The sequence below is a fragment of the Sparus aurata genome, chromosome 5, assembly GCF_900880675.1.
Source record: "Sparus aurata chromosome 5, fSpaAur1.1, whole genome shotgun sequence".
NCBI lineage: Eukaryota > Metazoa > Chordata > Actinopteri > Spariformes > Sparidae > Sparus > Sparus aurata.
The window spans coordinates 33,779,063-33,792,775 of NC_044191.1; the positions used below are offsets into that span (position 1 = coordinate 33,779,063).

The window sequence follows — 13,713 nt, forward strand, 5'->3', positions numbered from 1 at the left end:
TATAGAATCTGGATGATTGCATCAGTACTTTCTGAGCAGGATCCTACAAACAGTCAGAGGCGTCCCGGAGTAGCTGCCGGTGCTGCCATGCGATGATAAACATTCTAGCCCTTGAGGCTAACGTTAAGTAGCATGTTACTGTTAGAGAGGGTAAAAGAGGGTTCAAGGACAGAAGATGTTGACTGTACAGATTGTAACGTCCACTGAAGCAATATAAATACAATTGATTTGATTTGACCGAAACTTAAAATCTCACCTCCAGCTCTCTCTGAGGAATAGAAATCCTGTGTTGACCGCGTCTCTCCAGACATCCATACTCGTTTTCACACTACAATGTGCTGATCTCCATTTTGTCTACATCTGCTTCCCCATGAGATCCTGTGAGGGGGTCATATGTCCACGCCCCCTCGCTTCAGAAACTCTGTATAAAAATATTTGCAGCACATTCCACGCTGTACTTCGTTGGATTCTCTGCAACAAACCTGCCAAGTTTGACGCAAAATTAGTAAATATGCCTCCAATGACGAAAGTTGAGCGTTGTTGGTCTTCCAACATTTGACCTCCAACTAAAGTGGTAGATAGGTTGTAAATAAGCCAACAGTTTTTTTCCAGTGCATCGCAAAATCTCAGCAGTTCCATTGTTGGTACTGTTCAATCACAACCGACTGAATTAAAGCGGAGGGGTGATAAATCCTTTTTTCATTTGTTACCTAACAGTTTTGAACGAGAGAAGACATTTCATCACGCGATGTTTCACACATCTGTGCAGTGTGAAATGCAAGAAGTAAATCTCGTGTGTGCTTCATGTGTTTGTGCCTGAGGCTTAAAACGGGAAAGTAAAACATTGAGAGCAGAACGTGTGAAGCCACTTTCACTCTCTATCACCGTGTCCTTGTGACACACATTTTAGGTGAGTCCTGGCCCGGCGCTGCCTGCTGATTCATTTGAAGGTCATTTGATTGCGTGTGGCTGAAGCAGCAGCAGCAGCAGCAGCTGTGGCTGTGTCCGACCTGTTTAGTGCTCCCCTGTATGCTCCGCTTGGCAGCAATGGACTGCATTGTCCACAGCCATGTCTGGAGCAGGTCTTTTTGTTTTTTTTGCAGGGTTACCCTTGCACTTGGCTGTTCTATTTCTTCTGCATGTGCCTTAGGGGAGATGCACATGAGTAGTGAGAGATCCCTGACCTCCAGATTTAGCTCAGGCATTATACGGGTTGCTAAACCGGGCCAAGATCAGGCCAATCCCGTCCAGGCTGGTCGCAGGGTAAAGCTATTACCTCAAGAAGCAGTGCGGCTTGTTGACTCTAGCGCTGGAGAAAGAAAGTGTTGTCTAGCGAGCTCGTGCATGTCGACGCCGCGGCATTTCTGATGCAGTCACAAAAGAATAACAACAACAACGGTCCGGTGCAGTAAGACATCACAGCCCGACTGCATTACGCCACAAACACAGGCGGGCAGGGACACAGCGCCTCACTTAAACCAAGATGAAAATGTGCAGCACGGCGCTGACAGCAAAGAGAATTTACTGCCTGCAAATCAAAAAGATTATTTTATTATGCCTCACATGAATGGGAATGAGGCGGACCCCTCCTCTCGCTCGCTCTCTCTCCCACTTTCTCCTCTCCAAATGCAACGTTTCTCCCTCGCTCTCTGTCTCCCTGCCTCCATCAGTTACATATTCAGAGAAGTGCAGCGCAGCAGTATATTCTGCCAATGCAGAACTCCAATTATTCCTCACTGTTGGGTTGAGACTACACACACATGACTGCTGAAATATGGCAGAGGTTGGATATGTTGCGTTTTTTGGGTTTTTTTTCAGATGACTCATGGATTTTTCTTTTTTTTTCTTTCCGGAAACCAATATGGAAAGAAACAAAGATAATTTTTTTAAAATCTGTGCTGCTGAGCTTATCAGAAATCCCTCCACCGTTCCTTCAGATACTCGCGGTAATCAAGTCACATTAGAATTATTGCTCCACTGCACGTGCTGTAACCGGCCCAGATCCAGAATATAGGACAGCGGTAGAGCCGCTCTCTGGATGTTTAACTGCGATTGTCAATCTGGCATCATCGACAACGAAACCCGCCGCTTCATTAATCACATTTCACTGCAATTAGCTCTTCGTTTATCCAGTTTTAATTAACCATGAAATTATGGATCCTTCCTACTTGGAGGTGGCGTCTCATCTCCTGGTGTATTTTGGTCCCTTCCTGAATATATATTTGCTCATTATGGCGATGAAATCCTGCAATCTAGTGGATGTGCTGCCACCACCTCGGTAGCTGAAAGAAGTGTGTGTGTGTTCGTGCGTGCGTGTGTGCGCATGTCAGTGTGTGTCTGTGTGTGTGTGTGCATACATGAGTGTGCTAAGAGTTACTGAAGGACAAGGCCAAGGGCAGGAGGAGGGGCTATATGTGTGTGTGTGTGTGTGTGTGTGTGTGTGTGCGTGTGTGTGTGTGTGTCGGAATGACTCAGTGTGCAGCAGTGCTCCTCAGTTATCACACACTGTGGGAGGAAAAGCTGTGTGTCTTTGTCCTTTTCCCTCATCCACACACACACACACACACACACACACACACACACACACACACACACACACACACACACACACACACACATACACACACACAGTGGTTGATCTGTACTAGATTACAGCTTACTACAAATACCATTTCCAGTAAAAGGTCCAATACGGGAGCCCCCGCTGGTGAAACACATCTGCAGCTTTATTTACGCTGTGATGATCTCGACTGCAGGATATATTTTATTCTTCGATCATATCGTTCGACGTGGATGAACATAAATTCTTACGCATGTTGTGAGTATATAATCGGACCGGAGGAAAGCAGTCAATAACAATTCTGACAAGGTGTGTTGGTCGAGAAGTAAAAGCGCTTCTTCACAAAGGAACTCGGTCGTATCTTAGCCGTTATTAAGGCAGGAGATGTTTTGGGAACGCTCGACAATGACAGCCAGCGTATTAACAGTAGAAGACGATGCTGTGCAACACTGATGCGTCTGTCAGAAGAGACAAATACAAAAGTCAGAAGTGAAGCTTTGATCGCCTCACAGCATCTCATAGGCATGAACACGCAATGAGATGCTGCATTTTTGGTATTTCTTTGGCTTTATCACTGTAACGCACACAGTACCTATGACAGAAACACATTAATCAGCATTGGAAAAAAGGAAGCGTTGGTTCTGGAGTAAGAGCACTGGACTTTGAGGCTATCACTCTCTCATTCATCCCGACCAGCCGGACGGCACCGGGGAGGAGAAGTGAGAGATCCGGGAGTCGTACTGACCCAGCTTGGGTTTAAGGCTTGCTGATGTAATGTGTAAGGAAATGAACAAATGCACGACAGGGACTGTTGGACCCACATGTTCACAGAGACCTGTCTCCATCACAACAAGCTGTTTTACTTTGATGGGCGGACCAGGTTCTGAGCCAACAGAGCCCAAGAGAGGTGGACTCCATTGACCATTGACCATCCCCAAAATTAATAACAACTCGGCCCAATTTTCTCATCCGTAACTGCTCATCCATTAATGGTCGCGAGTGGCTGGAGCCGATACCAGCTGACCTCTCAGAACTCTGATCCTGTCATGGACCCGATATGAGAAACATGTCGACGTTGAAGATAAATATCGTGCAGTGGAAACAGACTTGTGGAGGCCTGTGTGCAGTTCATCATTGAATCATTAATTAGCTTAATTGCTTTCATCACTAGTTAAAGTGCCCCATGAAACACACGGTGTGTTAGTTGGACACATGTTGGCTCATCACGCTGTGTGTTTATGTGAGAATGTGGTGAAAAGTCACAATCACCCTCCACTGGGAGTGCAAGGGAACATAATGAGATGGAGAACGGGTTGTTTGATGAAGACAGGTGAATGTGTAATGTCACCTGTGTTAATGTAGCGACTGTACTGTATGCAAATGCCTCCGAAGTAAACAAACACTTTTTTTGCTCCCCTGGAATAATAATTGCGAGTCGTGTCACATGCAGTCAGGGCGTGCAGCTCCATCAGTCAATGCAGCTTTGATCCAGCGCATCAAAGCACAAACAACGCTGTTGGTTTTTTCCAATTTCATAGCTCCAGCAGACCAATAACAGCGTCACATTTCGCTAATTTCATGCATTTCTCCCTGCGGTTACGGGGATGGAATGAGGCTGATCAATAGTTTCTCTCCGTGTACAGTTTGTGCACCAGAGCAGCGAACCCGCCATAATGTGTCATGGTGTCATGTAGAAAGCAGGAGGGTTAGATGGATAGTTTAAAAAGTAGTGTGCTGGCCTGTAAAGGATTAGTTTGCCTATTGATCAGCTTGGCTTAGTATAAGGCACGAGGTACAAGGAAGTTCATAAACTCCTTCTTGCTACAAAACACAGATCCTATATTAAGCTGTTTATATGCAAATATACTGTAAACATGTAGTGCATCTTTTGAATTTGCAATGGTGGTGATAATGTGGAGGGCCCACACACGGCCCAGACTCAAACCAACGGCCAACTGCCTTTATCCAACCACTCTGTTGCCTCTCGTCTGACCCATTCAGCAGAAAAGTTGCATTGAAACAGACCGCCTCGGCTGCTGCCAGCTACACAGTAGCGCGTACGCTCTGCACTTGCGCGAGATGCAATAATTCTCCTTAACATCAGGTGGCGCTAGTTTCGTGCCAGTAATCCAAAACATGAAAACAGTCTGCTCTCAAGCTCGTTATTACACGAAGACGTCGCAGGAGGGAAAAAGTAACCCAGGTGAAACAGAGAAATCGCTTTTTAAGTGGTTTGTTTACCATCGTCACTTCCGCCCCTCCCACACACTAGCACGCCGCCAATCAGAGTATCCGATGGCGTCCAATCCTCCGACTGCCGGCACTCTCAGACTTTGGAAGTTGAATCTGATCAGACAACGTCCGCGCGGTTCCAAAAGCTTCCAACACAGCTGAGCACACCGAACAGATTTGTTCCCGAACTCGTCTGAGTTTCCCCAAACATTTGGGCCGGAGTGTTCCCACCTTACATTAAAAGTCCGACATCTGGGAAACACTGTGCATTCCAGTCTCTGATGTCCCGTTGTTTGGGTCCCATTTTTGTTTTTCTTGCGACCAGATTTCAGCCAGGAGCCTTGAATCTAAGCTGGATGAGCATCGCTACCCTCCTGGATCTCTCCGTCTCCTCTCTAGGTGTTCTGGCTGGTCAGGTTGGCTGCTGTGGGCAGAGATCATCTCAAAGTCTTCCTCTGACGAGAGTATAAAGCTGCTGAATTGACGGCGTTCATTTCTTCAAATGTGAAATAAAAAGAAATGGTCAGATGAAAGGTGCAATTACCGGAACCTCTTGTCATATTTATGATTTCGTCCACACGTTGATTCCTCGAGACAGAACAAACACTCCTCTCCGAGCGCAGGCCGCAGACTAATGCAGTGAATATAAATGTACGTCTGCCGGATAATTGAAAGCGATCGAGTGGTGCTGGGAGTAATTGAGTAGTGCTGAAATAACCTATTAGTTTTTTTCCGAGCGGAATAAAAATTAAACGCTGTTTAAAAAGCTCTAAAATAAAGTCGGTGTAAGCTGGCAGCTGTTGTGTCGCGGCTCACATCCAGCAGCCGTAATGAGCACAAACAGTGTGCGGAGGGCTGAAAGCAGAAGTTTGCATCTGTTATTAGTTTGGCTGACGTCCAAATGATTTTGGACAGTGAAGATAGATACATGTGTTAATGAATAAGCTAACAAATGCTTTAAATCAAACCTTGATTATACAAAATCATTGTACTACTATTTTTTTTGCCAGAAGCTGAAAGTACAGCGGCTTGCAGCGTGCAAATCTTTCAAACATGTTGTGTGGATTTGCACGTCAAACAAGCTGATTGGCGGCTTCATCTCATGTCAGGAAGCAGGTTTGTACTGAGTCCATACTGTAAAATCTCCCTGCATGAAATACCCTTCAAAACTTGATATATCATCCGTTGATGTGGCGCTTACTCAAACGGATAAAACCGGACATTTCTGGGACTGTCCTGCACAAATCAGCAATGGAAATGTAACATTAGCTTGCTAGCTACTTAGCTAGAGAGATATCTACCCCAACATGACTCAGGACACCTGACCACTCGGTCTGAAGGCACCAAACGGAGGGGTCCGGCTGAGTGGGCGGGTCAATCGGGATCAGGCCCAAATATCACAAGACAGCTCGAATCCAAACACATCTGTCATCAGCGTATTTAAAAGCTGCATTCGAAGAAACGTGCAACAGAAAGTTTGGCAGCTTCATCTAATGTCAGTAAGCAGGTTTGTTCTGAATCCATACAGTAAAATCTCCCTGCATGAAATATGACAACCCTTCAAAACCCTGATATATCATCCGTAGATGTGGCGCTTATTCAAACAGATAAAACCGGACATTTCTGGGACTGTCTTGAACAAATCAGCGATGAGATGTAACATTAACTTGCTACTTAGCTACAGAGATATCTATCCCAACAGGGCATGTATCGGGATCGGGCCCAGATATCACAAGTCAGCTCGAATCCAAACACGTCCGTCGTGAGCGTATATCAAAGCTGCATTCGAAGAAACACGCAGCAGAAAGTCAGCCGTACGTACAGCATGAAGGTGAACGAGCTTGTATCTCATCTCCTCTCAAGCTGAGGCAATCCGCCTGTAAAGACACACACACACATCGCTCCACGCTGTTCGCTGGCTATGTGTGGTGCAAACAGACATCTGAGTGAGGTCGTGGAGTTCCCTCGCTTCCTCTTCTTCCTCCTCTCTGAGTATCATCCCTCTCTTGACCCGGCCTGCCCGGCGGGCCGCTGTGTTTCCTCCCTCCTCCCTCTCATTTCTCAGTAGCATCCCATTGTCTTGCTGCGTGCAATGGCGGGTTGCTCTGCGTCCTCCTCGCTCTCTGAGGATAATGGGTTTTGGTGCAGCTTGCACAGATGGAGGCTCAGAGAGCGGTCCACCATTGGCTGTACTGGCCCGACTATCACCCCTTGAAAATGCAGAGTCGACTTAATTTGCATCCCGCCAGGATCTAAACACTTTAGGGGAGGAGAGGTGGAGATTAGTGATGTGTTCAATGTGCAGCTGTCCTGCTTTCACACTGTGCTGCTCTTTCTTCATAAAACATTTGACTCGGGTGTGATTGAATCCTGTTTTTAAAAGCTGCCAAAGATAAATAATTGTCATGTCGGATGCTTTGATTCATCATTGATGAGATGTCACTGTGCTTTTATGTTTTTTTTTTAGGGCAGCGACGAGGGCGACGTGGACAAGAATAAGTGCTGCACGCTGTGTAACATGTCCTTCACCTCAGCGGTGGTGGCACAGTCACACTACCAGGGTAAAATCCACGCCAAGAGGCTAAAGCTACTACTGGGGGAGCAGCCTGCTATCACAACCAAAGGTATAGCCCCTGTTAAAAATACATTGTGAGTATAAATGATAGAGGAGCGAAACGTCTCCACAGGGTATTCATTATTGAGGAGGAAAATAACCAAGGAATGAGGCGTAAGATGCCATATGTGTTGATAATGTGCGGTGGTGTTGTTATGTACGTGTGAAGTGGAGTAGAACCACGGAGCGGATTTTAAATAATTATGCAGCAGCTCTCGCTTCAGACCCGACGTGTGTGTCCGCCTCACTCTCCCTCTGTTGTTTCTGACTTTGAGTCCAAGCGAGCAGCCTTTCCCTCCCAGTGTGTGTGTTCGTGTGCGAGTGCACGGTTCTGATTTAAAGTGCTCTGTGACGTCACACACACACACAAACACACACACACACACACACACACAGATGGTGTGAGGGTCAGAACGTAAAAGGAACTTTTTCATTCCAGTTGTTGTTCCTGGAACCAAACATCTGCTGTCACTTCTTCGTTATCAGCACCCGTGTCCACAGGAAAACACTGGTGTCTGTTAGCTTGAGCTGCTAGCGCTCTAAAAGCCATGCTGCTTTCTTTCAGTCCATGTGAAGTTTGTTTTTTGTTGCTCAGTGGCCGGTTTTATACAGGGCAGCAAGCCACCAATGTGGCCGTCGTTTTTAGGTCTAGGTCTAGGTCTGCAGATTTAGACAGAAGGCGGTAAATTGGGGGTCTGTTCTGGTCCTCCAATGTGACGCCTCGGAGGGTACACTTATTTCCACCTCCATTTCTATGTAAATCCGAGCTGTCGATGTGCCGGCAATTACGTGAGGTGGGCAGAAGTGTCGATGACCTGCACTGTTGTGCGACACACAGCCGGGGAGTTTGAAAACCAGGAAACAGCTGATCACAGCAGTCAGTCCAGACGTCAAGATGAGCAACTGGACCGCCGCTGAGATCCAGGAGATGCTAGCGTCTCCTCGGTCTTTCTAGCCGTCTTCGTTGTCCGCTTGTTGTTGCAGCGGCAAGCTACTAACAGTCGCTACTTTCAAATTAAAAGCCCCCCGCTAAGAACCTAGTTCTAAACTCCAATGGGGTGCAATGTAAAGCTCTTATTTTGAAGACAAATTCGACCTGCTTCACTGTTCACGCCAAACTTCGTGCTTCACGTCACGTCACGTTTACGCCTACCCCAAGTGGCGGCTTTTTGGAAAAGAAGGAATATTACACCTCCCTTTTGTTTCCGTGATTGTTGTGCCTCTACATAGTTAAACTGTTTCGTTACTTGTCTGTTTTTTATTGGCACTATTTCAGACGTTGTTGCGCTGTATCTCCTGTAAGTCAGCGCCAGACTTTATTATCAGTTTTATTTTGAAAACTCTCGCGATGCACTGCGCCGTTCCGCTGTCTGACTTCCCGTCTGGCTCGACCTGCTCGGTGGAGGTCGAGGCGGCATCAGTCCGCTTCCATCAGAAATAAAACGTGGTGCGTGTTCTCCACCGCCGCTGCTGAACCCGGCCCGGTGGAATCCGTGTCTGTTAAAAAAGAAAAATGTTGCATGTCGTGTTTTTTGGGGCCAATTACAACTTATTCACAGCAACTGAACCCCTGCAAGCTGCTGCAGTCGGCTGCTTTGACTCGAGTCTCTGTGTGTTTTTATTTAGATTTAATCACCAACTGCTCTTTTTACCTTTGGGCCGACTGAAGTCTGCTGCTGCTGTGAAACACTGACAGCTGCTCTCCTTGAATCTGCTTACAAATTGGCAGTTGTGCTTGAATAATGAGTGAAGATCACAGAGGGGGGAAGTGAAGGAGGAACTTTTGTTTTTTGGAGGCCGACACCTGAGTCCATAACGAGCAGTGTGGGTGTGGACAGATGAGCCGCGAGCCTTTGTTTGTTTACTGCGGCGTGTTTGCTGCAGATGACCGAGTCATTTATATGCACTCTGAGTTTAACTTCCTGCCCTCAGATCGCCACCGCTGCTTTTATTCAAATGTGTTGGAAGTTGTCTGTTGGCTGATAAGGCGGTGCATTTTTATAGAGGTATTATCTCCAGTCTCCCATTGTTGAAGCGTCCTGAGTTTATCCTGCATTAGCGCCGCTTCAGCCGCCGCAGCCTATTTCCCCTCTAAAGTGGAAGGATCGAATCGGTAGATTGGCGCACAAAGCTCTCCTCTTCGAGTTAATGTTTGTCGGACAAATCCTGGAACTCGCTCGCTGAATAGAAGAGAGAAAAGATTAATTCATTGCTTTGTAGCAGCGCCAGAATATCATTTTAGCACAGAGGACAGGACAGAGGCTGGGCTGTAAAGTCTGCAGGGCTCGCTCAGGCGGAAGGGAAATGAGTTTTGTTTCCGCTGCACACCTGACGTGACAGAAATGACAACAGGGGCTCCACTTGTTTTTTATTTGTATACAAAAAAGAAATCTTGAGCAGCTCGGCACTCTGGGTCATCGCTGCTGTCACAAGCAAAATGTTCACCAAGCTCCTTCACTCCTTCCTGGGCATTTACAGTTCAGCGTCCACCTGTGTGCTCTGTTCTTCTTCTTCTTATTCTGGGGGTTCGGATCGATCTCGCCCTGCTCCTGCTTTGACTGGTTGAAATATTGATGGTGTTGGGGAGCGTATGAAGCAGAGCCTGGACGAGCTCGGTGCAGTGTTCCTATTCAACTCTTGGATTAACAAAAAACAAACTTTAAATTGTTTACCGCCTGTGTTCGGCTAGAGGCCCGTAACTCGGGCCTGGAGAAAGTTGGATTCCGGTCCAGCTGCCTCGCAGTTAAATAACCTCGAGGAAACTTTGACTCGGTTTAATTGCATTTGTACTTAACTTCCTAACAACTTTGATTGCAGTCTGATGGTGTCGAGCTCAGCCGGCGCCCTTTTGCCATTTGCTCTCTCTGCCACATGTCAGTGACGGACACGGCCATTAAGCATGCCATCTGTGGCCAATGGTTCAGAACCGAGGCAGCTCCGTCCCGGCCAAACGAGGGGGAGACGCAGCCATCAATCGTACTGACACCCAGCGAGCTCCTGAGGAGCCTCCTCCTCCTCATGTGGCAGAAAATACCTTCTTCTCTTTGATTTCAGCTGCTGATATCCAGATATTTGACAATATTTACCACTAAAAATCATAAAACGTACAAACATTCAGTCCTTCTTACGGATCCTTTTTAGACTTTAACACAATAGCGTCACAGTAGTTGCATATAAAGCATCAGAAAGCTCATGAAGGGGAAAGAGTCTGTCACTAAAATGTTGGATCTGTTACACTTGTCCAAACAAGCCTCCATCCGGCTGAAATCCAGGAGCTGCTCGCTTTCTCTGAAACATTTAGAGCACTTCTATTGTACAGGCACCCAGATCTGTCACAAATAGAAAATGTCAGGAAGATAAATCCAGGGCACCGGGAGGCCCGGGCTATTGATTTCTACATAAGTAACGTCAGCGGACTGGCCGAGTTCCTCTGTTGAACCGCCTGCCTCTGGGGACGGCCTGTTGTTCCGGCCTGCTGTCAGACGCTATACAGTTGCAAAAATCTTTTTTTCTTTTTCCTCATTCACCCCAAAACAGCAAAGATCCCTGAGCATCTCTGCTCTGGTGTCACGGGACTTTTTGAATGTGAGTGATGAGCACCGACTGCTCAGAACCAACGTTGAACTTTAAAAAAAAAAAAAAACGCAAAGTTATCGTTCTGAAATCCACTTTGGAAGAAGTCCTGCGTGAGCTCCTGTTCTGAATTTCCGATTAAGTTTTTCAAACATTCAGGAATTTCACCCGACAGTTGAGATGAATGTTTAATGCCGCTCCCACAGGCTGTTTCCTCTCACACACGTTAGCCTCTGTAAGCTAACAGAAAGCCCCTGTTTGCCCTTTATTCCGGCGCCGTCGTGCTAATGGGAATACTTCCACTGACCCATATAGCAACACGCTCATCTGCGTGCATTTGCAGCTGAATCTCAACCTGCCAGTGTTGCAATGAGCTGCAATTCCTATTCAGGGTCTATTTTGGAGCTGAATGAATGTTAATTTGCTATTTTTTTTTATAGAATCACAGTCACATGGTTTCTCTATTTGCACATTCCTGGCCTGTTTCCAATTGTCTGGGCCGTAAGCGCAATAGCTTCGCCATGAATGTCACTTCCTTTAACATCTGCAGCTTAATGTCGGGACCTATTTTCCCCCCTGAACTGATTTTTTTTTTTTTTTTTACTGGGAAGTGATTTGGAGAAAATGTGCAGCTAAAGTGTTCGTATGGCAACACGACCATGGTTTTAACTGAGACTGTTATCTGATGACTCTAAATGTCTCCGTCTATTAACAATTAAACTGAAGTGTTAACATGAATAAATCCCGTTCTGGCCTCTCTGCTGTGCAAACTATATACATTTACATGTTCACACATTTAGGAGGGATTCTGCTCACAGTCTGGTGCAGTGCAGCAGCTCGAGACCCTCCGATAGTGCTTTTACAATATCTTTATCGTCATTAAAGGGATATTCCAGTATAAGTTTAATCCATGGTCTAAATCACCGTGAAACTGTGTTAGACTCCCTCTCGAGAGATCAAGTTAGCAGACCGCTAATTTACGGAGTTTTATCAACCTCAGAAACGACCGCACGACAACAATACACTGCAGTAAATGGATCCAAATATAAACCGCCACCAAAAAGCCACAAATAATGCTCAGAACAGCACCAAACTTCAGCAACAGTACAAATAGGGTCTCAGCACATAGTCCGGGGCATCTAACCTCCGCTAGCTTAGCTGGATTTCTATTGGGAAGCTAAAAACAGACTTCAACTCTCCTCCATCAGCTTCCGGGTCGGGGAAGTCCCGACGCGACGATTACCGAGTGCGGTTAGAAATGCTCAATTCCGTTCTTTTCCCTGTCCGCTCTCGATAATTAACTGTTATAAACTGGCAGGTAAGACACATATGAACTTTGATTGCTTTTCCATGGAGTCATAATCACACATTTGCATCCATGAGCCGCGGAACTCTACTGCACTCGGTAATCGACTCGTCGGGACTTCCCGTCAACAGGAAGCTGCTGCAGAAGAGTGGTAAATTTAGTCAGCTTTTCAGTAGAAATCCAGCTAAGCTAGCGGAGGTTAGATGCCCCGGACTATGTGCTGAGACCCTATTTGTACTTTTGCTGAAGTTTGGTGCTGTTCTGAGCATTATTTGTGGCTTTTTGGTGGCGGTTTATATTTGGATCCATTTACTGCAGTGTATTGTTGTCAGTGCGGTCGTTTCTGAGGTTGATAAAACTCCGTAAATTAGCGGTCTGCTAACTTGATCTCTCCAGAGGGAGTCTAACACAGTTTCACAGTGTGTTAGACCATGGATTAAACTTACACCAGAATATCCCTTTAACTTGTGTAATGATGATGGGAAGAGAAACAGAAGCTGCAGAGATGCATTTCTTATATTTTAGCATTTTTAACCCAAATGTGTGATGTTTCTGGCGTCTGTGTTAGCAGTTCAGAGTCGCGCTTTATTTAGAAATGTGGATTTCGCCTGTTCTTACCGTGACATCTCTGCAAAAATAGACCTGAAGGCGACCTGTAGACAGTCATATCGACATCATACCTCTGCAGCTTCCTGTTCTCTCCCTCCCTCTCCCACTTTCTCCTGACTTCAGCCTAATACGAGTAGTTTAAATGAGAAAATGTCGCACCCCCGACAGCAATCTCGTAGATAACTTCCTCAAACTTGTTTTCCCATTTCCACCTTCTTTGTCTAAAAGGACAAACAGTCTGCAGTCAGACTTCAGCCTCGCAAACATTAATCAGTCTCAGAGATGGAGATGTTTGTTTGGTTTGCAGTGGATTCTTCCTCAGAGACGAAATAAAAATATGAGAATATATTTCGTTTCCTGGTTTGCAGGCAGACGAGAAGCTGGTGAGTCGAAAAAGCCCCAAAAGGGAGCAGCGGCATTGTAGGAAGAGATAACTGCACGGATTCGGAGCACTTTGATCCCCCCCTCTCTCTCTCCTCACAGATGCTGAATCGCCTCAGATTTATAACTCTGTTCACGCTAAATAGGTCTACTTTGTACTGCGTCGCCGTCTGCATACAAATGCCAGGCGAGGAGGAGGATCGGGCTCTCCAGCACAACTCGCTGCTCCAAACTAGTGCCGGAGAAATGACATGTTTAATCCACTACTAATGGGTTTTTTAGTCTCCTTTCATTAACCAAGACTGGTTTAACTAAATCTTCACACAAATACTCTCCTAATGCACAAATCAGAGAGCTGAATGAATAAGTGACGACACAGAGCAGCGTTTAGTGCTCGCAGCGGGGCGGCTTCTCAGAGCTGCTTTCAGCTCCTTGTCA

At 46.2% G+C, this 13,713-nt stretch overlaps 1 protein-coding gene across 2 annotated transcripts in view; it reads left to right on the forward strand.

The window, feature by feature from the left end:
* zmat4a (zinc finger, matrin-type 4a) overlaps nucleotides 1-13,713 on the forward strand; it is a 112,894-nt gene that overhangs the window by 58,096 nt on the left and 41,085 nt on the right. For both annotated transcript variants that reach the window (XM_030418446.1, XM_030418447.1), the window contains exon 4: nucleotides 7,260-7,416. In XM_030418446.1, the coding sequence (XP_030274306.1) occupies nucleotides 7,260-7,416 (157 nt within the window). The remainder of the gene's footprint in view (nucleotides 1-7,259; nucleotides 7,417-13,713) is intronic.